The 25440-nt window shown below is 42.5% G+C and overlaps 1 protein-coding gene across 8 annotated transcripts in view; it reads right to left on the reverse strand.

Moving 5' to 3' along the window:
- The window catches only part of MTUS2 (microtubule associated scaffold protein 2), a 496786-nt gene that overhangs the window by 128899 nt on the left and 342447 nt on the right, over positions 1–25440 (reverse strand). For all 8 annotated transcript variants that reach the window (XR_007473089.1, XM_049701107.1, XM_049701108.1 and 5 more), the window contains one exon: positions 2863–2961. Coding sequence is in view for 7 of the 8 variants with exons in the window: in XM_049701107.1 (XP_049557064.1) it covers positions 2863–2961 (99 nt within the window). In the remaining variant the exon portion in view is untranslated. The remainder of the gene's footprint in view (positions 1–2862; positions 2962–25440) is intronic.

The raw sequence follows: 25440 nt of genomic DNA on the forward strand, positions 1-25440 counted from the left end.
TGTCGAAACTCACCAAACTGTACACTTTCAATATGTGTAGTTTAATTTTTATTAATTACACCAAATAAAGATGTTTCAATACAGAATACCACACACTTTTTTTTGTTTCATATTTTCTTGGCATAAATATTTCAGTCCTTTTATTTTCAACCTTTTAGGATTTTTTTTTTTTTTTTTTTGCCACGTGTCATGAGGGATCTTAGTTCCCCGACCAGGGATTGAACCCGTTGAGGAACTAAGATCCCTGCAATGGAAGTGTGGAGCCCTAACCACTGGACCACCAGGGAATTCCCTAGTATTCTTATATTTTAGGTGTGTACTTTGTAAAACAGTCTAAAGCTAGATTTTACATCATACAATGTGCACTTAATAAATACTGTGTGACTGTTTAATAAATGAATCCAGTCTGCTAATCTAAATCTGTGATTCAGTCTAAGAGTTTAGTTCATGTACATTCATTATGACATATTTAAATTCATTTCTTTTTTTAAAAAAATTTATTTATTTACTTTTGGCTGTGTTGCTGCGCGCGGGCTTTCTCTAGTTGCGGCGAGCGGCAGCTCGGCTACTCTTCGTTGTGGTGTGTGGGCTTCTCGTTGCAGTGGCTTCTCTTGCTGCAGAGCATGGGCTCTAGGCACGCAGGCTTCAGTAGTTGTGGACGCGGGCTCAGTAGTTGTGGCGCACAGGCTTAGATGCTCTGCGGCATGTGGGATCTTCCCTGACCAGGGCTGGAACCTGTGTCCCCTGCACTGGCAGGCAGATTCTTAACCACTGCGCCACCAGGGAAGTCCCTGAATTCATTTCTAATACCTTATTTTATTCTTTCAATTTCTTCCATATCCCTACCTCCTCCCTTCCTTCTTTCCTCTCTCTTCCTCTCCCTGTTTTCTTTTTCCTTTCTCCCTCTTTTGCTTTCATTTATATAGATTTAAATTTTTCTTAACCCCTCTTTTCAACTTTTCCCCTTACTGGTTCAGAACTCTATTTTATTGGTAATTCTAAAAATGTTAACATGTATAGTTTAACTTAACCAAGTCTGAAATTACACAATGTAAAACATCTTTACTCTCTTATTGGTGAATAGAATTCCACTGTATAAATACCACAATTTATCCATCTACTTACAATATAAGGACCTCACTCACAGTGGCTTATTTCCTTGTGTGTGTAGCAGTTTCACATTTTATTCACCAAGTGGACACAAGTACTGTAGCATTTTAAGTTGAATTTTCAGACTGTAGCGGTAGCAGGCATTCCAGCTCCCTGATTGAGGCAGGGCGGATTGAGGTGAGGATTTCCTAAGGGAGGACTGGTTCCCTTCCCACCTTCTCTCAGAGCCAAAGCACAATAGGCCAGACTCCTGCAGGGTGAGCTTTTTTCCCTTCCTAATTTGTCTAGTGAGGGTGTTGCCCTTCAGAAATTCCAGATTTATGAAGGGTTCTCTGATCTCATCTCCCACCCTCTTTAGGCACTGGGCTTGTAATAGGGAAGAACAAATCTGACTCCATATTAGATCTGTTTCTTTTGCTTTGCTGCCTGTGCTTAGTCATGCTGGCTCTGCACCTCTTGTAAAAGAATGTTGCCTATAGCCTGAACTATACAGGATAGCCTATTCTCAAGGCGCTGACCTTTAAGAAGGTCATTCTTATACAGAAAAAATGTTGCAGAACAGAGAAAAGCATTTGTCTTGTTGGAGGTTTACAGGAACAGCCTAACCTGACCTACACCCACAGCTGCAAGAACAAAGGATTTCGACACCAAGAAGTTTGCAACAACTAACCGCGCCCCTCCCTTACCTTGCCTTTAAAAATGCTTTGCTGAAACCCTTTGAGCAGCTGGGGGTCTTGTGGGCACAAGCCACCCATCTCCTTGCGTGGCCCTGCACTAAACCTTTCTCTACTCCAAACTCCGAAATCTCCGTTTGTTTGGCCTCGCTGGGCATCATGCACACGAACTTTCGATTGGTAACAGGTTTTGTCTCCTGACCCTCTCGTGTGTGGCTTTGGATTACTTCCTATACATTTTTAATTTACCAGAAATATTAAAAAGTTCACTATTCTCCAAGCTTTCTGGTTAACAGTGTGGCAACTAAGAGTGCAGTTTTGGGATTCAGAGTGTCTGCATTCAAACCAATACTCTACTACTTACTTCCTGTGGCTCTGGGCAAATTAACAGAAATCTCTGTACCTCAATTTCCTCACGTGTAGAGGGAGAGGCAATAATAGTACCTGTCTCCCAGTTACTGTGGGCCTTAAATACATGGATCTACCTAAAGAGCTTAGGACTGTGCGTGGTAGACGGTAAGAACTCAAACATTAGCTGCTATTACTGCTACTACTTGTGTGCTTAAAGAAAATGTTCTGAGGTTATATCGCACTCTATTCCACCAAGGGGTTGATACCTCACAGCATGAGTTTTCTTAATAAACCATTTTCAGCTTTCATGTGACATTACGTAGCCTATTCCTATCAGGATGTAAATAAACAAAATAACAAGTATTTGATATCTACCATTTATTTCTCTGTTTTTCTTCTTTTTGGGAAATATTCTCTCTTGAAGTTAGATCTCCAAAGTCTATTTTTCAATTATAAATTATTTTATATTCTGTTGGAATAGCAGATACTCCTACACAGAGAAGAATCTACCACTTCAACGTAGCATAACATTTTGTGTTTTAAGACAAAATGATGCCAACAGCTGGTTCATTTCAGCTAGACTCAGAACACATCCATACGTGTATGTCAAGCCCTGGAACCATCACTCATACCACATGGGCTGGCACTGCTCCACTAATGACATTTGAACACAATAAACTCCAAGTTCAAGTCTCCGCAGATAACACAGTTCACGTTTCTTAAATACCTGGCGAATGAAGCTTGGCGGCTGAAGCCGACATTCTCTTAGGAGATGAAACTGCAGGTTTATTAGCATCTTGATCTTTCTGTACTTCTTTCTTTGTTCCTATACACAGTTTAAAAAGAGAAAAAGAAACAGAGAGAGTTCATTACAACTGAAACAAACACAGACTGTTTGTGCAAAGGGAGGCTTAACAAAAGGCACAGAGAACAAATAATATTTGGGTGATTTGTTGCTATGGCCACCACCCCCTGTGCTTCAGGAATGACACACTTGTTTAGAGCAGAGGGAATTTCGTTTTGAGTGGTCAGAGGAATAAGTACACTGCTGTCTCTGATTTGATGAAAACCACCCCTATCTCTGGAGGTCACCGCACCCCAACGACCCTGACAAACTATCTGGGAATTAAAACTGTGCTGTCCTCAGTCTGCCTGCCTCCTTCTGCCAAAACAAATTTTCATTACATGGAGAAGGAAGCTGTAGCCGAATCTAACTGCTGACGACTCCACCATCATGACAGTCGAGCCGCGGGGGACACAGTCTGCCTCTAATTAATTTCCACGCAGCTGGTCCACCGAGGTGACCTGGACAGCCTCTGAGCTCTCTCTCTGCTGCAGCTGAGCCTTTGTAGAACCTGCTGGCAGAGCCGGCTGCAGCAGCACGGGACAGCCTGAGCTCGGGCCATGTCTAAGACCAGGCACTCAGGACACAGCACCGTTTCTCCCTTGTGTGCTGGGCACAGACCCTCCCCGTCACATCCCCTTCATCAGAAAGTCCAAGAATGATGGATGGAAGATCAGGAATAACGCCGACCTGGGTGTACCTAGACCCGTCTCCGCCTCAGCACAGTTTATTATGTCGTTTCAGAAATAAACCCTCGAGATGGTGATGGCTCCTTAGAAGCGGAACACAAACTTCCCACTTTGCCCCACGCCCTGCACCCTTACTCCTCTTCCAGAGGTAACCAGCTAGCAATTTGGCATTTACGCTTCCAAACCTTCTTCTAGGTATTTCTAAGTATATCTACCCAAATACAAATACAGCTATTAATTAGCTAAATGCATCCCATACTGCAATTTCTTTTTACGTACCCACACTTCTGAAGATCTTTTTCATATCATGTATTCATAGGTCTTTAAAAAAATGCCACATCATATTAATGGGCAAAGATGTACCATAATTTACCCATCCTCCTGTTGACGAACGTTTAGAGTGTTTGCACGTGTTAGCTATTAAAATAGCTAAATGTACTATAATAAACATACTTCTACTTGTTTCTTTGTACGCATGTACCAGTATCTTTACAGGATAAATGCACAGATACACTTTTGCTGGATTAAGATCCTGCTCATTTGCAACATTACCAGACACAGCCCAACTGTCCTCCATAAAAAGCTACTAAATTTACACTCCCAACCAAGTGTATGAGGCCAGTTCTTCCTACACGCCCCATGCCCTACCGACACTGAAGTCTCATCATTTCAATTTTTGCCAGACACTTAGAATCTTTTCAAATTGGTCATGTGCATTTCTTTATTTGAAAATTGCCTAATTAAACCCTCTGCCCATTTTTCTTACTGGTGTGTAGGAACTCTTCATTTATGCTGGATATTAATCCCTTGCCTGCTATACAAATTGTATTTTCCAGCCTTTCACTTTTTACAACTTATTTAGAGTACCTTTCCTTGTACAGTAGTTTTAAAATATTTAAATGTTCAAATATGTCAACTTTTCCCTTACAGCTTTAAAAGCACTATTACAGATCATTTATACGTATGTGTGCGTGCAAGTGCGTGTGCGTGTGTGTGTGTGTGTGGATGACTGGGGAGAGATCATTTCCAGGCTTTGGAGAGGGAGGCAGGTATCTGGAGCCAACCTCTCTGTCCCTGTCTCCTTTTCTGGCCGCCTAACTGGGCTACTGCTTCTCCCGACGCCACCGGACCTGCCTCACCGCTCTCTATCCTTGTCCACCTGTCTCCTGCGGTTCTTCCCACACACCTGTGAGCACCTCCTCTGTTTTACCGCCTTTGGACAAACTGTTTGAGTCTTGTTGGTTTACCTCTTCTAAGGTCTGAGTTCCCTTTTGCATGTCTAGCCACTACTTTTTTCCTTCCTACTCTCAAAAAAGGTGCTTCACGCATTTAGTGAACGTACCCCAAGCCTTTCCCATCTCAGCAAACGGCTCCACCCTTCACTCACTGTGCTCAGGCCAAACACACAAGGAGTCACCTTGTTTGGCTCCCAGCCCCCATTCAGTCCATCAGCAAAGCCTGCTGGATCTCCTCGGTGAACATCTCCCAGGTCAGACCACTTCTTCCCCCTCCCCACTGTCCCTGCAGAGCCCAGGTCACCATCGCCCCTTCCTCCTTCTTCAAGGCCTCCCACCGGCTCTGCTGCCACCACCGCTGCCCCTCTACTGCATATGCCCCCAGGGCAGCAGGTGAATTAACTTCAACCCAACTTAGAGCAAGTCACTCCCAATCTCAAAACCCTCCTCTCACCTCCCAAGCTACTCAGAGTGAAATGCAGACTCCTCGCCACACTAACAAGGCCCTACAGACCAGCGCTACCCAACAGAAATACAATGTGAGCCACTTATGTAATTTCAAATTTTCTACCAACAACATGTAAAATGTACAAAGTCCAGTGCGATTACCTGTAATAATATGTTTTATTTAAACCAACATGCTGAACATCACTTCAGTGTCCAGCACTGGTCATACTTCAAGGGCTCACTGACTGACTGTGGGCCAGTGAACAGCACAGCCCAGAAGTGCTGGTCCCTAGGCTACATCAGACACCTGTGGGAGTTCATTTTATGTGTCAACCTGATGGGGCTACGGTTGCCCAGACATTTGGTCATAGCTTATTCTAGATGAGAGTAACATTTGAACTGGTAGACTGAGTAAAGCAGACTGTCCTCCCCAGTGTGAGGGGGCCTCATACAATCTGTTGAAGGCCTGAGTAGAACAGAAGGTTGGGTAAGATGGAACTTCAGCTGCCTGACTGGTTGATCTGGGACATCAGTCTTCTCCTGCCCTTGGACTGGAACCTACACCATGGGCTCACTGACTGCATGTCTTGAGACTTCTCAGCCTCCATAATCATCTGAGCCAATTCCTCACAATAAATCTCTTTTTATATATATGTATTCTATATTCTATAATATATATAATATATACTATACTATACTATATTCTATAATTATATACTATATATGAGTATATATAAAGTATAGACATAATTACATATTTAAAATATATATTTTTATATATTATATATATTTATAAATATATAAAAATATATTAAAATCTATATATTTAAAAAATATATTTATTATAATTATATATTAAAATATATAAAGTATATATGTAATAGTATATATGTTATTCATAATAAATATAATAGGATATTCTGTATTATAAATGTATTAATACATAAATATATATTATTTTCCTATATAAAATATGCTATGTATGTACGTATTTATCTCCTACTGGTTCTGTGTCTCTGGAGAACCCTAGCTAATACACACACACACACACACACCTCTGCACCTGCTCACACACTCCAGCCACACTGCCAGCCTTGCTGGTGCTCAGACTTGTTGTACTTCCTCCCATTCTGGTCACGTTAGCTTGAGCTCCTTCTGCGTGGAATATGCTTCCCCGAGACCTCAGGCTTGGTTCACTCATCTGCTCATTCAGGTCTCTGCACAGATGGCAATCTTCAGGGAGGCTGTGCCTGACACTCCAGGTAAAACAGCCCTCCTGCCACCTGCCACTCTGCCCCTCACCTGCTTCATTCTTCTTCACAGCACTTGTCACCGCCCAAAACATCCACACATCTGTTTGTTTACTGTCCACCTTCCCCACTAGGACATAAACTTCAAGCAGAGGACACACCCTGCCCTGGACAGCGTGGCCATTCAGTCTATGCCCCACTGTCCGCCCATCTCCTAACGGGCTCTTTTCAAGACAGGCCATGTCCAGGCATTTGGGGGTTACAGAAGGCTGGACCGGCGGGGTCCTGAAAGCCCAGCCCTGACTCCACTCCACTGAAGCCACGCCCACTCTGCAGAGTATCCCACTTATGGATCATCTCACTCTTCTATTGCCTCCCTCTGCTCAGATTTTAGGTTTCAACGAACACAGAAAGTCAGCCAGACTCCTAGGAACTCAGAAGGGAAGAGTTAAAGGCCAAAGTGTGTGCTAAACACCACACTTTAAGGGGTAACTAAACCTAAGTATTTATTCAGAGTCTCAAGAGTTTCCATCCAGCCTTCATGGAGTGCTATCTGGCAGCTTCCATCAAAAATTTAAACATTGATAGACTTGACCCAGCAATTCTGCTTCTACAGATCTCTCTTTGGAATACTTCTACAAGTGTGAAAAGATGCACATTTAAAGACATTTCATACATTATTCACAACAACAGAGATGTATAAATAACCAAAAATGCACAAGGGGAATGATTAAATAAACTACTGTATAACCACATGATGTAGCACTATGCCACCATTAAAAAGAATGAGGTTGTTCTGTATTATACTGGCATGGAAAGATGTCCACGAGAAATAAATTAAAAAGCTAGCTGTTGAACAGTATGCACGGTATTATCCCATATTTATACGCAAAAATGTTACCTGTATTATAGTTGTAAATATATAAAAATAACTGAAAGGCCATTTTACTAGGTTTTTTTTTTCATTTACTAGTTTTTAAATGTTTTTAATAATGGTTACTTCTGAGAAGCAGGATCAAGGGAATTTTACTTTTTATTTTAATATGCTTCTGCATTATCTCCACTTTTAATGATGAGCACACATATTACTTTTATAATAAAAAATAAAAGGCCTGAAACCAAAACCAAAATGAAAATAATCTATCAGCTCTCTGAAAGGATAAGGAAGGAAACCAGCCTAGTGCAACCAATTCTACGAGAATCACTTTGATCGGAAGTTCCACGACCCTTCCCCCAGGAACACAGTGCTGCCTGGAGAGTTCCTGTGTGGTTCTGGGAGCTCTTGACGGCACAGAAAATTAAGGCGATTAGTCAAGACTTAGAGCTGTTCTTGCAGTTTTCTTGCAATCTGGACTCAGCTTAAATGTTTTTTGAGTATACCGTCAGCTTTCGTTTTACTCTGTAAGATCCCAGAGTACCTAGCAATGCCAGTTTTGGTCTCACGGTTTTCCTGCTGCCCCTCTGGCCACTCTCCCTTAGTCCTTTCCCTACGCCTAGTAAAGCTGCCCCAGGATTCTGCCTCGACCTTCTCCAGGCCACTCTTCTGGATGAGCCTGTCCATTCAGCATGCTTATACCACTGAATTATACCCACTGATGACTATAGAAATCTGTTATTTCCAATCCAGATGGGCCCAGACACCTCTCCTGAGATCCAGACCCATTTCAAGGTGTCAACTAGACATGACCACTTACCTACTGGATGACCAGATCATCACACCCTAAACGGAGCTAATTATCTTCCTCTCCAATCCACTCCTCTTCCAATATCTGCTTTCCTGGCCACCCGTCCCCCTAGTCACTGAGACCAGAAGCTAGTGAGTCCTCGGCCTTATCCTCCCAAATCTAATCGGTTACTAAGTCTCTCTGATTCTGCCCCTTTATCCACCCTCACGGTTTCCCTTAGCTAAGTCCTCCTCATTTCTTGCTGGGACAACTAGGAAAGTCTCCTAAGTGATTTCTCAGTCTGTGTCTCACATTCATCTTTAGTCAATTCACCCTCCTTACAGCTGCCAGAACGACCTTTCAAATTACGTGATTTTACTTTTAAACGCTTTCCAGGGGCTTCCCTGGTGGCGCAGTGGTTGAGAGTCTGCCTGCTAATGCAGGGGACACGGGTTCGAGCCCTGGTCTGGGAGGATCCCACATGCCTCGGAGCAACTGGGTCCGTGAGCCACAACTGCTGGGCCTGCGCATCTGGAGCCTGTGCTCCGCAACGGGAGGGGCCGTGATAGTGGGAGGCCCGCGCACCGCGATGAAGTGGGTGGCCCCCACTCGCCGCGGCTGGAGAAGGCCCTCGCACAGAAGCAAAGACCCAACACAGCAAAAATAAATAAATAAAATAAAATAAAAGCTTTCTAAAGCTTTCCCTGGTCTTAGTAGGAAGCCCCAGTTCTGTGTTGTGGAACAGGCAAGCTCCAGGATTGCACTTCCTCTGCTGCATGTCCCCTGCTGTGACACCGTGGTCCCCTACGATGCTCTGTGCTCCCACTGTGCTGTCTCGTAGTCTGGAGGGCTCAGTCTCTCCCTCAGCTGCTTGGCCCACCTCATCATCCTCAAATTCAGCTCATCCCCTCTCTTAAGCCCTTCTGTATGAGTTTCTGGTTTGCCACTGGTACAAATTACCATGATCTTGGTGGTTAAAAACAACACACATTTATTCTCTTACAGCTCTGGGGTGGGGGGTTGTCAGAAGTATGAAATCAGTCTCACTGGGCTACTGTCAATGTGTCAGCAGGGCTGGTTCCTTCTGGAGGTTCTGGTGGAGAATCCGCTTCCAGCCTTCCTTGGCTGTGGTCCTTCCTCCACCTTCAAGGCACTTCACTCCGGGCTCTGCTTCCATCATTACATCTCCTTCTCCTCCAACTCCTCCCTCCTTCCTCTTATAAGGACCTTGTGATTACACTGGCTCTATCTGGATCACTCAGCACACTGTCCCCATCTCAAGAGCCTTAACTTAATCGCATCAGCAAAGTCCCTGTGGCCATGCAACGTAACATTCATAGGTTCCAGTGACTAGTACATGGACGTATTTGGGGGCCATTATTCAGCCTATCACACCTTCTCTGTCTACCTGAATGAAAAAATGAAGAAACTCTTTTTGCTCACCAAAAAGGTACTCAGTACTTGGCCTATATTAGCACCCTGAATCCCTGTCACTTATTTATGAAGCTTTTCCTAATTTCATCAACTCCTCTTGAATAGCAGTCTTTCCTTACAGCCCATTCAGCTTTCCCTGTTTTCTTTCACCCAGCGTAGACTGTATGCCTCTCGTGGATGGATGTCTCTTATCTGGCCTGACCAGCTTCTACTTACTGAACCCATTGCTGACCTTTGGGGAACCAACTCTTCCCTGCTCTTGGTCCATGTGGTTGGGTGGGGCTGACCTGCCTGGATCTGGAGGTGGGCATGTGACCTAGGCCTGGCCAATCAGAGCTCTGCATCACCCCAGTGTGACAGAGCATCTTGGCTTAGCAATAAAAAGATCCAACCTGGGATAATGAGAACCCTACCTTGAGAACTTTGCTGGAATTACTAGAAAAGAATTCTTTTTCTGATAGATACCTAGGCTGGTGGGACGTAAATCTGAACTGCCTTTGACCATCTCTGACCAAAGGGGAGAGCCTTTGTGAACAAGAAGCTAACCAAGGGGAAAGAAGGGCCAAGAGTTGGAAAACATTGATGATGACCTTGTTTAAGTACCGTGTACAGCCTCACCTTACCTTAGCATCATCTCCTGAACTTATCAGTTATATGAGCCAAAATCTCTCTGATCTTTTGCTTTCTTTTTTGCTAAGGCAGTTTGAATTGGGTTTCTGTAACTTGCAACCAAACAAGACCTGAATTACAGGATGCCAGCCAGTGGAAATAGCTCCTTAATGAATACATATACACACTCATCTCTCATGGGGCTGTATATTGGCCAAAACTACTCCTTGTGTACCTTACACAGGCTGAGATTCAGAGCTATATAAACGAATGTGTATATACAAGATCCAGAGCTCTATCATTGGGGTGGAAGGAAGAAGGCGGCAGGTGGGGAAAGAAATGCCAGCCTCACTCTGGTCTCAGACAAGAAGTCATAGAGTTTCATTTGAAACATGGTCACAGATGGTAGTCAGCCATTTCCAGACGATCCCTACACAGTCAAATGGCCCTAAAGCGTTTCACCATAAATAGAGCAGCAGAACGCCGCCCTAAGGCCTAAGCTGGAAGGTGCTCCCTGGCAAAGCGTGCAGAGCTCCTTGGAAGAGGGAAGAATAGCGAGCGAGCTCAGCTTCTCATGCGGACAAGGTCTTCCACGGTGATCTGAGTGACTCTGACAAGTGTTTGTGTTTTATTCCAAGACCCACCTTGTGTTTTATTACAACCTGTTCATCACGATGCTTAAGGCCAAGCCCACCTGTGTGGGAGCCGTGAGAATGTGACTAAAGCTGCCCAATCAAGAGCGATGGATGAGCACGAGGCTGTCCTCTTAAAACAATATGATGGGCTTCCCTGGTGGCGCAGTGGTTGGGAGTCCGCCTGCCGATGCAGGGGACGCGGGTTCGTGCCCCGGTCCGGGAGGATCCCACATGCCGCGGAGCAGCTGGGCCCATGAGCCGTGGCTGCTGAGCCTGCGCGTCCGGAGCCTGTGCTCCGCAACGGGAGAGGCCACAGCAGTGAGAGGCCCGCGTACCACAAAAAAAAAAAAAAAAAAAAAAAAAAAATGACGACAAATGTCAATGGCTAAGTCAGGATCCTCACTGAGCACATCAAAATGGAAAGAAAAATTCAATTTAAGATAACGGTTAGAAGAATGCTATATATTTTTTTTTACAATACGCACATCAAAAAAAAATCAAAGGGAATTTGCAGAGGCTCTTAACCTCACCCACAATAGGCCACAAATCCCTGCAAATCAATCTTGGTAGAAGTAAGAAAAGATAAGAAAAAAAGGATAAAGAAATATGCACAATAACTGACTTTATCCCCCAACCGTCTAACCTTCTCACTCCATCCACCTGTGAAAGCACAGATAACAGGGCTAATTCTTCCCCCAGCCCTACAGACCCCACCCAAACAACATGAAAAGCCATGTTAGGAAGATGAAGGGGAGCAAGAAGAAAAAAGAAAGGTCAGCGTGGCAACAACGAGTGTGATGAGCATCAGGAAGGGAATTGGAGGAGATGATTAGGAAAAAATGAACTATGTCATCAGGAAGTAGGGATTCTGATGTCACTTACGAGACAAACAGAATGAGGGAACATTTCAAGGGAAGATTTATAGGGGTTGAATAGGATGAAGAAAGGAAATGTTATCTAGATACGAATACATCAAATAAAAGAGGAACCTGGATGAGGTATAAATGAGAGACAGAGTGCGTAAGAGAGGATTCAGGAGGGCTTGCAGGGATAAAAGAAGGAAACAGGTTTTAGCTGCTTTTAAAAAAAATCAACAGGAATATCTGATGTTGGTGGAGAATGGAGTTAATGAGGGAACAATCTGAATACACTCGAGAAAATGCTGGATTTAACCTGTTTAAGGTTCATTCCATGTCAACTCCATTTATTGCACGCACGAGGGCAGACCTTGTAGCTGGAAATTTAAAGTAAAATAAAGGAGGTCTCTGTCCTCAAATAGAGACCTACAAAAAATCAGACTCACAACAGAGACCTAATTACTTCCTGGGATAAAAGCAGGGATGATTTAATTCTGAAGATTGTTATGAAAAGGTAAGGATAAGAGAATGAAGAAGTGGGTTTGGGGGGAAAATATTATATCTGTTTAAAAGCTTTGTAACCCCCCCCCCAAGTATATTCTTATTCATTCATTATTACGCACCAAGGAGGCGCCAAGCACTGTCCCAGTGGAAGAGAAGGTGAGAGCTGTCACGGAAGTCACATCTCAAGGAGTGTGTTTATTAACACAAGCATTTATAAATGCCAGGCAGCACCCCGCAGTTGCTTCTAGGTATATCACCTCCCTTTAACCCTCTCTCATCTCTGTTGGTATTATTATTGGTATTATTACTTTGTAAATGAAGAAACTGAAGGTGTGGAGGTAGTGACATGTCCCCGTTTACTAGGTGGCTGAGCAAGATCTAAGCTTGCGCCTTCCTGCCCTCACTTTAGCTCGCATTTCACTGCCCCACAGAGGCCTCGGTGAGTCCTGAATGTAATGAGCCCTACTGCCTGCCTGCAGTACGCAACGCAATGAATCCAGGTGAGTCTGACTCCACAGGAAGGTTTAAAGGGAAGCAGGAGGGTGTATGGGGGAGAATGCTCGGAGCAGAGAGCGGGGATGGAGCAGGGGAACATAGACGCTGAAGGTCTTCTGTTTGGGGGTGTGACCAGGAGACCAGGGAATGCTCAAGCCATTTGTTCTCTAAAGCTGGAGGCCAATAAATCCCAGCATTCTTTCCATCCCTGGCCCCAACGTTCCTCTCTTTCACTCAGTCTGCACTGTGTGGAACGACTTACTCCTTTGGTAAATAACCTCCCTCTCCCACTTCCATGCTTCATCTTTCAGAGCAAAGCTTCTCAAATGGTCCCCATCCTGCTCATTAAACTTATCTTTGAGTCAGGAGATTTCTTTCAAACGATCCAACACGGCAGCAGAACCTGAAGCCCCCAGGCTCGCGTAAAACTCCCTTCCCCCTGAGGTTCCAAACTTCTGGCTCATGTGTCGTAACACTGCTCCCTGCTGTCACCTCCATTATAGTCACCATCCCTCACTTACCCTTAGGCATGGTCTTCCTCTTACCCCAGGTCCTGCCATCATCCGGGTAAACGTCGATGACCCCTGCATAACTCATCTGACATCCCAGCCTTTCAGTACTTAGACATCTGCTACTCTTGCCGGGCACCTTTAATCGGGACACCTGGGTATCACCCTGGACCGTGTCATCACCTAGAACTTCACCTCTGAAAATCACACACCACACCTTCTGAGCACAACCTTGTATCCTCCAGCTGTGTTACTGCCACTCCATCAGTTCATGACTCTAAACAACAAATCCCTTTACCCCGAACTGCCAGGCTCCTCCTGTCTTTGCCTCCTTTCTTATCCAACCTGAAGTTGCCCCCAGTGTCCTTCACCTCTACTATCCTCTTGTCTGCACTCTTGCTCTAATATCAGAGGCAGCAGAACCACTTGGTCACAACCGTCTGCAGAATCCAACCCTCCCTTAACCCAGCTGTCGCTCTCCCCTAGTCCAGCTGAGCACACGCCACCACAGACGGAGGTGCCAAGTTTACAGTCGGTAGCCATAACTGCGGCCACAACCCAGTCCAGCAATTCTCCTATTGTTTTCTTTTCATCTTTTGCATTCTTTTTTTAACCTATTTTTTTTAAATCATAGTTCTACACCTGTACCTTTCTAAAAGATTATTCCACATGGCAAAACAAAAAAGAGCAGTATCTTGTCCCACCCTCCATATGCCCAATTCATAATCATCACTTTCAACTTTTTAAGCTGTTTTTCCTAGTATTTATCTCCATACATGTAAGTAACATGTCTATACTGCTAGTTTTTTTTAAATAAGTTTATTTTATTTATTTATTTTTGGCTGCACTGGGTCTTCGTTGCTGCGTGAGGGCTTTCTCTAGTTGTGGCAAGCGGGGGCTACTCTTCGTTGCAGTGCGTGGGCGTCTCGTTGCGGTGGCTTCTCTTGTTATGGAGCACAGGCTCTAGGCATGTGGGCTTCAGTAGTTGCAGCACGCGGGCTCTAGAGCGCAGGCTTGGTAGTTGTGGCGCACGGGCCCAGCTGCTCCACAGCATGTGGGATCTTCCCGCGCCAGGGATCAAACCCGTGTTCCCTGCACTGGCAGGTGGATTATTAACCACTGTGCCACCAGGGATGTCCCATATACTACTAGTTCTTGATACTTACATTTTAGACATTTTAATAGCTCTCTACTACCGAAAATGACAAATTTTCTCTCTATAGGCTCTCTATAGGCACTACCTCCCTCTTCAATACAGCTGTACGATAATTTTTGTTTAAGTCAAAATTCATTGTTCATTTTGTTACAATTACGTAACTATTATTCACAACTGAGCAATTTCCTTACTTGTATGACTTTTTGTTTTCCCTGGATTTAACAGTTGCCTTGGTTGTTGTTTGTTTAGATTGTTTATATCTATGCATTTTGCTAATTCTCCCCAGAGCTCTTTATCAGTCACAACTCTCCTCTCACAATTATGTAAAAGGTTTCATTTTTGCTTCCCTGGAGGCTTCAATCCTCCATTTTCTTCTGGACTCATAACTTCTTACACTGTTGCACAGCTGTCATCCCAGAATCTCCCTTCGTCATCATTCCGCGTAATACCTTTGTCTCTTTCCCATACTGGATCCCTTTTTTCTGGACCTCTCATGTATTCCTTTTTCTTGGTCTGCTTCCTTATTTCGGTAGAGTACCTTTTTTTTTTTGAGTTTCCAGAGAAATGTACATGAGAAATAAATTATTTCACATCTTCCATGGCCGAAAATTTCTTCTTACAGTTGACTGGCTTCACACAGAATTCCGACGTGGCAATCATTTTCCCCCAGAACTGTGAAGGCATTTCTCTTTTAGCTTCCAGGTTTGCTACTGGAAAGTCTGATGCCACTCTAAATTTTAATCTTTTGTATGTGATCTGTTTACTCTCTTGGTACCTCTTTTTTCCCCGGTGTTGTGAAATTTCGCGATGTGCCTCGTGTGCGTCTTTTTTCATTCATTATGCTGGGCATTTGGCAGGCTTTTCTAGTCCTACAGTTCTGGGAAATTTTCTTGAAAGGTTGCTTTGCTAATTTCCTCCCCTCTGATTTCTCTGTTTTGTTTTTATGGAACGCCTATTATTGTGTGTGTATATTTATATATACAACCTATATATAAATATCTCTTTTTGGATCTCTCCTGGTGCAGATGACACTCAGTACTCCCAACAATGAACTCTGTCACCTAACGAAACTTCCTCTCAGTCCTATTTTCTCTGTCCCGGTAGATGTGTCTTTTGCCTGAGCCAGTAATGTTGATCGCATCCTTATCCCCTCCCTCATTCTTACTTCTTATATGCAATAAGATGCCAAATCCTATGAAACATACATCTTGTATCTCTCTTAAATTTAGTCCACCTCTTTTTTTCGTAGTCACTGCAACTCCTTAATTCAGATCACTGTCACTTCTCTTGCAGAACTGCACACCACCTCCTACCTTCTCTTCTCTCCAGTGAACTCTGCTCCAACTCATCCTCCAGACCTCAACCTAGAGGTCTCTGGATACTGCTAATATGCTCTGTGGCTACAAGCTTATTGCACTATAGGTTGAAAGCCCTTCACCTGTCCGTGTTCCCCATTAGACAATGCATCACATGAAAATCGCCCACTCAGTAAATATTTGTAAATAAATAGAGCTGGTTATCATTACTAACTAATCATGTTCTTCCTTTGTGGAAAATGAAGTCAACCTTGAGATTAGGTAAATTCCTGATATTCTGAAACCTCTTGTTATTTTCTTTCTCTTTTTCATTTCTTCTGCAGTACCTCTCTCTCCCCACCTAATAAACAGGCACATCCTAAGTGAGTAATGAGAAATCCCCTTACACACTCTTAGAAGAAAAATAAGTAAAGCTCTGCATATGATGGATCTGTGGGTGGAAAATAATCCAGTTCTGGGGAATCAAGACACTGCGTGATCCATTAGGCACTGAGAAAATGTGAATAAGTAAGTCGTGGTGCAAAAAGTACTTTGTATTTTTGAAACTACCCAAATAGATACTGGGGCTTTATGCATTGTGGCAGTTTTAGTTAGGTAAGCCCAAATGAAAGAAATGGACTGGGATTATATGTCTCATTCCATCCAATAATTTACTTTCACATTAATTCAAGAACACAATAAAATTGTGCTTTTCACAGCTAACGTTTTCCCCATATAAATATGGTCTACTTAGTATTAAATGAGTGCCCACACGTTAGTTCCCTGTAGTTTTATTCCAAAGGCTGCATCATCCCTTTCTTATTTTCTGAACTATTCATTCCTTGAAAAATCCAAAGCATTCCCTTATTCATTTGTTCATCATGTATTTATTGGGTGGGTCTACCGTACTTGATGGGGTGTTAGCTGTTGGAGAGTCCAAGGTGAAAGACAAAATCCTTACGTCCAGAAATTCACTAACTAGTGGGACATGTAAGTAGCGACAAGATGATGCATCAGGTGCCAGCCCAGTGGTCTGGCTAAAGATTTCTCAGGGAGCTCAGAGGAAGAGTCAGGTAGGGCCTCACCGAAGAATGTTATGTTTGAGCTGAGGTGTGAACTATGAAGGACAATCACCACGAAGGACAGGACACAACAGGCGTGGGACCATGTGCAAAGGTACAGCACGTTCAGGGGCAGCAGGGTGGGGTATGAGACGTGAGGGTTTGCTCGAGTCCCACCTTCCTGGTCTCTAGCCCTCTACGACCTCCAGCTGCACCAGGCAAATATTAAAGATGCTTAGCATAATGCCAGGCACCTACAAACATGGTACTTATTAACAATATTAACTTAATTGTTATAAATGTTTGTTTAGAACCTATGGATTATAAGTGCAGTGCCAGTGTATTAAATCATTTCTGAATCAGGGTGACAAGAATTACACATTCTTCTTTTTCCAATAAGGAATTGAAGATTAGAGAAGTCAGGTAACTGAATTAAAGTCACCCAGCTGTTGCTGGGTCTAACTTCAAAGCTCACTCCCTGTTTCCTCTGCCATCCGAAGTCTGTGTGGTAGAAACTCTCAATTAACAGTGGCTTACTAGTAAAGTTATTCCACTCATTGGAACAAAAATCATGTGGAGACAGAAATATGTCCAAGGTATCTTTGTTTTTTTAAACCTAAAAAGATGTAGCCAATGAATAAGAAAAGGGTCCCGTAACCTTGCTGTTATATTTTCCCAGGTCATGGGCACAGAAGCACTGCAGGCTGGCAGCCCAAGCAGGTGGGTTCTCTGCTGGGTGATGTTGGTCACAGCAGCTGTGTGAAGAGGCCCGTCACTGTCAGGGCTACAGAAAGGGCACCAGCACCGGGTGCAAGTACGGGCTCTGCAGCTGGATGCCGGGGCTTACACCCAACCCGTAAATCTCCTCGTTTTGTTATCCTGGGAAAACTACTTGATCTCTCTAATCCACAGTTTCCTAATCTATAAAATAGTCTTAAGAATAGTACCTACACATCATAAGGTTTTTAAGTGAGGATGAAATGAAAAGGTGGGTACGACTAAGCATACAGTAAGTACTCAATAAATGCTGGCCATTATTATTATTACAGTTGCTCATCAATGAACCATCACATCTGTTTGTCCTGTTTAATATTTATCCCATTGTCCCAGCTCGGATACACAGCATGGTACTGTCACATCACTTAAAGCTGCATATACTTAATGAGTGAGGCATTCGGCTTTCATTCATTCCCCATCTACCTGCCATGTGGACTGTTCAACAATCAGAGCTACTGCTAGGCTGGGGGACTCTGTATTTCAGGGTCCTGCGTCTGGTGGTCGTGTGCAGGCTTCTCATTTTCAGCATGGGCTTTAGACTCCTAGCAGTGAGGCTGCTTTGGGGCCCAAAGCGGTTCTCCACACAAATATGCTGATTGATGGATTGAAGACGGACAATATGAAGACTCTGCAATGTCCAAGAAACGTGTTATTCTTTGCCACTTATCTTAGAAAACGGATGGCTGGCATTTGTCTCTTTCTTATTATATTTGCATTTATTCTAGCTCCCCCCATCCCTGCTCGAAGACAGTAATTAGTATTTGGTATTTCATCAGTGTAAGGTAGCTAGTAAAACATATAAATCTGGAATGAATTGGAAAGTTTTAAACACTGACATGTAATTAAAAGTTCCATGATCCTCAGGCTAAGAGATGGGGCTACACCATGGTAGCACTTTGCATAACAATGCATTTATAGTACAGGAAGCAGAGTTCTGAAGCATATAAATGTCAGAAATCACAATGGAAAACCGGCTCTCCAGGACCATTTGCATTAATTACTTCTGGACCAGCTCCCATAGCTCTTCGAGGCTGACAAGCAGAGTGGGCAAAAATACCAGGCGTGTAACCTCTGAGATGCAATGCGTGCATACACTCTTAAGTGAGAGCTAGGGTTTTGCGCCTTACCTTGGAGGGACCACCACACAATAAAAGGTTTCACATCAGCCTGCAGGGGGCCTAACAGCAAGGAGGGTCACGGCATTTTATAAATTCTCTCTGGTACAGTGAGCGCGTCCCCCAGTGCTTCCCAAAATATTATCCATGCCGCTGTTTCCATGGAAGAATTTGAAAGGCAAAGCAGAGAAAGGGAAATGTATCCTGTCCCTTACTTGGATCCTCCTGTGGCATTTCAATGATAATTGTTAAACAGCCCTCTAGGCCACTAAACTGGTAACAGAGGATGAGGGTATCAGAGCTTTAAACTCAAGTGTCCACACACACACACACAAAATCAAACTGTCCCAACGAACTGCTTAAAGGGCAATGTTTGTGTAATGATTAAGGCCAGGGTGGACTCACCAGGAAAATCAGACACTGATGAAGCAGCTGTAAATTTTCTGTACATTGTTTTCATGCTGTCTGTCTTTTTACCACTTCACAGCTTGCAAGTTTCTCCATAAAAGGGACGGAAGGGGAAAGGAGGGTGTTTATTTTAAAATTAATAAGGAGTCTAGTTTTTAGCAGTCCTAGCCCAAGATTTTAAGGGGAGGGAAGCTTGGGAACCTCTAAGATTAACAAAGAGGGAATCCATGTGTTCACCTGCACGAAATCCTGTTCCCCACCATTGGCGCCTGGCAACTTCGACTGACCCGTTAGGTCTCTGCCTGAGCATTTTCTGCGCACTACAGTAGGTCTGTATGATACGCCTCCACTGTGCACTCAAGCGTAACTGTAATTAAATAATTACGTGTGTAAGTACAAGTTTTATGTTCCTCTCTCCTGTTACACCATGGGCTCTGTAGCAACAGAGACTGTTTCTGTCTCATTCATCATGATTTCCCCAAGCATCCAGCATGGAGCTCAACTCAAAGAAGGTGCCCTGTAACGTCCGTGGAATGAACAGATGCCCGTCACTCCCCGGGGTGACTGAGCTGGACCCTGGGGTCACAGCGTGTGACTCACAGCGCCTCCTGGCCGCTGCGAGGAACCTCCCCACTGCTGGCCAGAAAGAACAGCAAAAAGGCCTTCCAGGACACCCACGAATGCCACCCTCTGAACAATGAAATGGTCAGTCACTCCATCCATCATCCCGCCATATTTTCCTGTCTCTATGACCTCATGCAAAGGAATGGGTCTCAAATGTATCGATTTTTCTCCCACAAAAGTTCTTTCTAACACTTCTACTCTCCTCTATCCCCAACCCATTGCAGGTTCCCCCTTGGCTTCACAATGACAAATGAGCTAAAGTTGGGCTAGCCACGGGGACCCAGCCTCAGGGAGAACATAGCCAACACCAAGTGATAACACCATCTGCACTGAAAAGCCCAGCACAGCCTAACTGCTCTGAACTTGCCTCCTTCAGGTCCCACTCCCGGGTCAACGCGGACTTCCACATTGTGAGGTACCATGATCCCCTCACTGTCAGAGAAATGATAGGCTCTTAGAGCTGTTTATGTTAAAAGAGCATGTGCTATGGCAAGGAGAAGCTCTCAAACCATCCAGACCCAGGATTCCAGTGGCACAGTGATCCCTTTACCTGTCCTGTCCTTTCCTAGAGCAGAACATTTTATTTCAGCAAGCTCTTACTCAATCTCTTCATTGAAGATGTGCCCAGAGAGGGGAGATGATGCTTGGCCAAACCGAAGAGAGGCAGGGGAGAACGTGCTAGAGCAGCTGTTTCCGGAAGCCTGCACCTTAAAGTGCTCGGGAAACACATTCTGACGGTGTTGACAAGCTACTTGTCTTTTTAAATTATAGTATGCCCAGAAATACCTAAACGTGTGGAATTTAATGCAGAAATAATAATCCCCTGTTCAAGAAGTAAAATTAAGTTTTATGATACAAGTGGAGTTTCTGTAGCCCATAAAATAACAGCCTCATTATTTCCAGAGAATATTTTCCTTAGGGCGAGAGGAACCCAAACAATAAGACATCAGCTGTTCATCTTCTGTATAGCCATGGGAAATCCTTCTACAGCTTAGTCTGAATAAAGGAATTTTATTTTCTGTTATACATCATGTCAACATGACAGTACCAGAAGGCATACTGACCTAGAAGTAATCTATCACCAGATCAATACTTCAACTGAAAATATTTTCCCTTTTGCTACAACAACTGAAAACCAGTTGGAAAAGTCAATCGGTAAAGCCTGATTATTTGTGTAAAATTATACGGATCAAAACCCTGGTGAAATTTTGTATTTGACATACGAACAACAGAACAACTTTTCATGACAATTCTGAGAAAAAGAGTCACCAAAAGACCAAGGTTACGTTTCTAGAATTCTTCCCTTTACACCGCCACAGAGAGGATGTTCAGTACTTTTTTTTTTAACCATTAGCACTAAATCCACAGCAGTTTCCTTTGTCGTCACACTGATGTCAAGAAGGCAATGGGGCTTCCCTGGTGGCGCAGTGGTTGAGAGTCCGCCTGCCGATGCAGGGGACGCGGGTTCATGCCCTGGTCCGGGAAGATCCCACATGCCGCGGAGCGGCTGGGCCCGTGAGCCATGGCTGCTGAGCCTGCGCATCCGGAGCCTGTGCTCCGCAACGGGAGAGGCCACAACAGTGAGAGGCCCGCGTACCACAAAAAAAAAAAAGAAGGCAATGAAAAGAAAAATAATAATAAATAAATAAATAAAGGGAATTCCCTGGCAGTCCAGTAGTTACGACTCCGCGCTTCCACTGCAGGGGGCATGGGTTCAATCCCTGGTCGGTCGGGGAACTAAAATCCCACAAGCCGAGGGGTGTGGCCAAATAAATAAATAAATAAGAAGGCAATGATCATTATTAACTTACAGGAAGATGATATTATAGGAGTGGATCATGCTTAGCACAGTGCCTTAGTTCTCAACCTGTGTCTGGAAACCTGGGGAAAGAGGAGCATGGACAGAATACAGAATTATTATAGGGGTTCTGGGCGCTGTATGTGCAGTAACTAGCATTGTCCCAGAAAGAGGATTCAACCTCTAAGCTGTATTTTTCAATGATAGTTATTTCAATAAAATGTAATTAACTGGCCTCCATCTGTGTAAGAATCTGTAAGTGGCACAGCACAAAGGTTAGGTTGATATCTTTTAAAGTCAGACAGATCTAGGTTGATTTCACGTTCTGCTGCATAGAAGCTGTATGACCGTGGGTGGGAGGGGGGTTTACTTAATTTCTCTAAACCCCAGTTTCCCCTAGAGCTAAATTAGGTAGAATATAGAAATCCCCAAGCATACTGCATGGTACACAGAGAATGCTCAGTAAACATACCTTTGAAAAGAAGAAAAGAAAAAAGGAAAAGACCTGAACAAAATAGTTTTGTTATTTATATTCCTGATATCTAAAACATTTAAGCATCCTTCCAATTATCCAACACAGAATATTACACTTAAGACAAATTAATATTGACTTATTTGCCATCATAAACTGAACTAAGACAAGTCTTACTTTAGAGGGACAGCTGAAAACACATGCCAATCATTTCCTTCTAAGGGTCCTCTAAACTCTCGATTATAGAGTCAAATTTCATAAAGGATGTACTCCTAGATTATACTTTAGCTCCAGTAAAATATCTCTCCAAACAACTCATTTAATATTGTCTCCTTGATTTAGTTGATTTATGGCTATAAGAAATAGCTACAGTCAAAATATGTCTGCGTTATTTGTAAAGCCGTATTTCAATGTGACTCCATATTTCTGCCTTTAGGAATCCATCATAAAAACACCCTGCATTGCTCAAGCCCTGCCCATTCCCAGGAAGGGCTTGTTTTCCTGACTGGCCTTTGGCCAGCTCCTGGGAGCTGAGCTTCTGGCATGTTCTGACTGAGGAAAGCGTTCTGCCTACCTGAGGTCTTGGGTCACATGGTACCAGTTTGCCTAGACAGTCCAGCAGGTGCTATATGCCAATGTAACCGACCCATAATAAAAACCCTGGACAACCAGACTCAGGTGATGTGCTGTTGCATATCGTTGCTGAAGGAATTAAGCACACCTGTATGACTCCACTGGGAGGGGACCCTTGGGGCCTGGTGTCTGGTTTTCTCTGAACTTCGCCCCATGAGCTTTCTTCCTTTGACTTTTTACTCTGGATTCTTCCACTTTCACAAACTGTAATGATGAATATAACAACTTCCGAGTCCTGTGAGCACTTCTAGGGAAATCATCAAGCCTGAGGGCAGTCTGGACAACCCCAGCAAAATATGTTCTTGCAAAATAAGCTTATTGCAATTCCTTGCTTTGTGGTAATGAAACACTGAAAACAACCTAAATGCTGAACAAGGGATAAAGAGTCCTACAAATTGGGGTAAATCAATATGAAGTTATTACGACAGGACTAAAAGTTCAATTTTCACATGTTTATCATGACATTGGAAAATGCTTGGGATATAATGTTAAGTGAAAAAGCAAGATACAGAAGTATCTATAAAGCATCAGCTCAATTATGGGGAAAAAATCCGTACCTGTTTAGAAAAAAGAGTGAAAGGAAATATGCCAATATATATTATTGGTAGCTAGTCATGGACTGAGATTATGAGATATTTTATTGTTTCATTTTTTTCTATATTCTTCATGCATTTTTCTGGGAGCAAATTATTATCCCATTTTTTACTGAGTTGTTTTTATGTATTTCATTGTAAAAACTGAAACATTTGGAAAAATTCTAACTATAGAAGGAATACAAAACTTAAAAATGAAAGTTCTTTTTCCTAATCACAATTTTTCTCCAATTGGACACCACACTGATAATAGCTATTAACTATTTAAATGATACTTTCCACCTTTTTTCTATAAATATACAAAATGGTATACGTTAAAAAAAGATTTATTTTCATTTCAGGTTTTGAAAAAATGAGATCATGTTCTGTAGCTTTTCTTGCTTTAACAATATATTATGGACAGTTTCTGAATAATTCATATGGATCTAGCTCAATCTTTTCAATAACTAAATAAGCGTCTATTGAATGGATACATATTGTAACCTATTTAAATATGTCCATATTGCTGGATATTTAGATTGTTTCTAATTGTTTAGTATTATAATCAGTGTTGCAGAGAATGTTCCTATACATATATCATTGCTGCTTGAGCAAGTATTTTTGTAAAAGAGAGTCCCAGATGTACAAATACTGGATTACACGGTAAAGATAGTTACATTTTCATAGATATTAACAAACTGACCTCCAAAAGACTGTCCCAATTTACATTCCCACTAATGCTACAAGAGTGTGTTTTTGCCATGTTCTTACCAACACCGGCATGTAATAAACCTTTCTATTTTTTCTAATCCAATATGAAAAAGATGGTATCTTATTAAAAAAAACTGAACGTATTTAGTCATTAGTGAATTCGAACATCTCTTCATGTTTATGGCCACTGACCTCTTTGTACTTCTATTGTATAAGTCACCCATTCATATATTTTACCTACTTTTCAAATGAAATTGTACTTTTTCTATTGATTTTCATAATAACACTTTGTTGAAGCATTTTCATTCAGTTTATCATCCTTCTTACCTCTAGGATGTCCTTTATTGCAGACAATTTAAAATTTGTATGTAGTTAAATCTATCATTTTTTAAAGGTTTCCAGGTTTCACATCATGTTTAGAAAGGCCTTCCCTATTCCAAAATTTTAAAATATTATCCAATTATTTTCCTATCAGAAAAGATATGTTTAAACTATACAATTAAAATTATTGTCCATTATGTTGTTCAATATGATTTTTTTTAATTCACAGAGTTAAAATTTTACACATTTGTGCTTAAAAAATAAGTTTCTCTCTTCTGATAAAGTGGCGCACTCTTTTTTTCCCCTGATTGTGTTTCTTCTTTTGCCCTTGCAGTCAGGAAGCTCTGAGCCCAGTTTTATCAGGCTCTTCTCTTTTTTATTATTTGGATTTTTATCCTTGTATCTCTGTTATTCTGTGCCCTTTACTACATGCTGCCTTGTATCTTTTCTGAAATCAGAAAGTGAAATCATAACACATAAATTAGAAAATGATTAAACAAATAATAAATAGAAAGTGATTAAATAATTTTAAAAGCCTATTATATTTAATTTAAACGTCTTCAGGTCATTTGTTTCTTAATCCATCTTACTATGAATTCCCGGTCTGCTAGAATTAACAGGCAGCCAGCTGATCGGATTATAGATCTCCTGCTCTCACTCTAATTATCAGTGTACAAATCTGTTTACCTTATTTTGAGCCCCTCAAGGTTAAGGACTGTTCTAATTATTCTTGAATCCAAGTCACCTGGAATCACCAAGGGAAAGAAGCAAAGCGTCACAGTTTAGAAATGTTTCCAACAGCATGCCCTTAAAACAAGGGTTGGCGTTACCTAAGTAATTAAAATAACCCAAACACCTCACAGTCCCAAGAAATACAATTATTTGGAATTTAACTGTAATTTGCACGCCTGCTTTCTGCTTTTTAATTAGCTTGATGACAGAACAAGGTGATGTGAAAGTTGATTTGGTAGCAGGAACTAGATTTTATTTAAATGAAAAATTCATAGCAGTGGAACAAATGCAAACCTAAAATCCGGTAATAAAATTTATCTTTTAACCACAATTTTATACTTGTTGTTAAATTAGGTGTTGGAGTGGGACGCAAGTTAGAAGAGAACATCCTGAAATCTCTCAAGGGAGCCTTCTGCTTCATTTTCCCAATCCGTGCCTTCCCCTGATGACTGCATGTC

Source organism: Orcinus orca, chromosome 18 (assembly GCF_937001465.1).
Source record: "Orcinus orca chromosome 18, mOrcOrc1.1, whole genome shotgun sequence".
Classification (NCBI taxonomy): Eukaryota; Metazoa; Chordata; class Mammalia; order Artiodactyla; family Delphinidae; genus Orcinus; species Orcinus orca.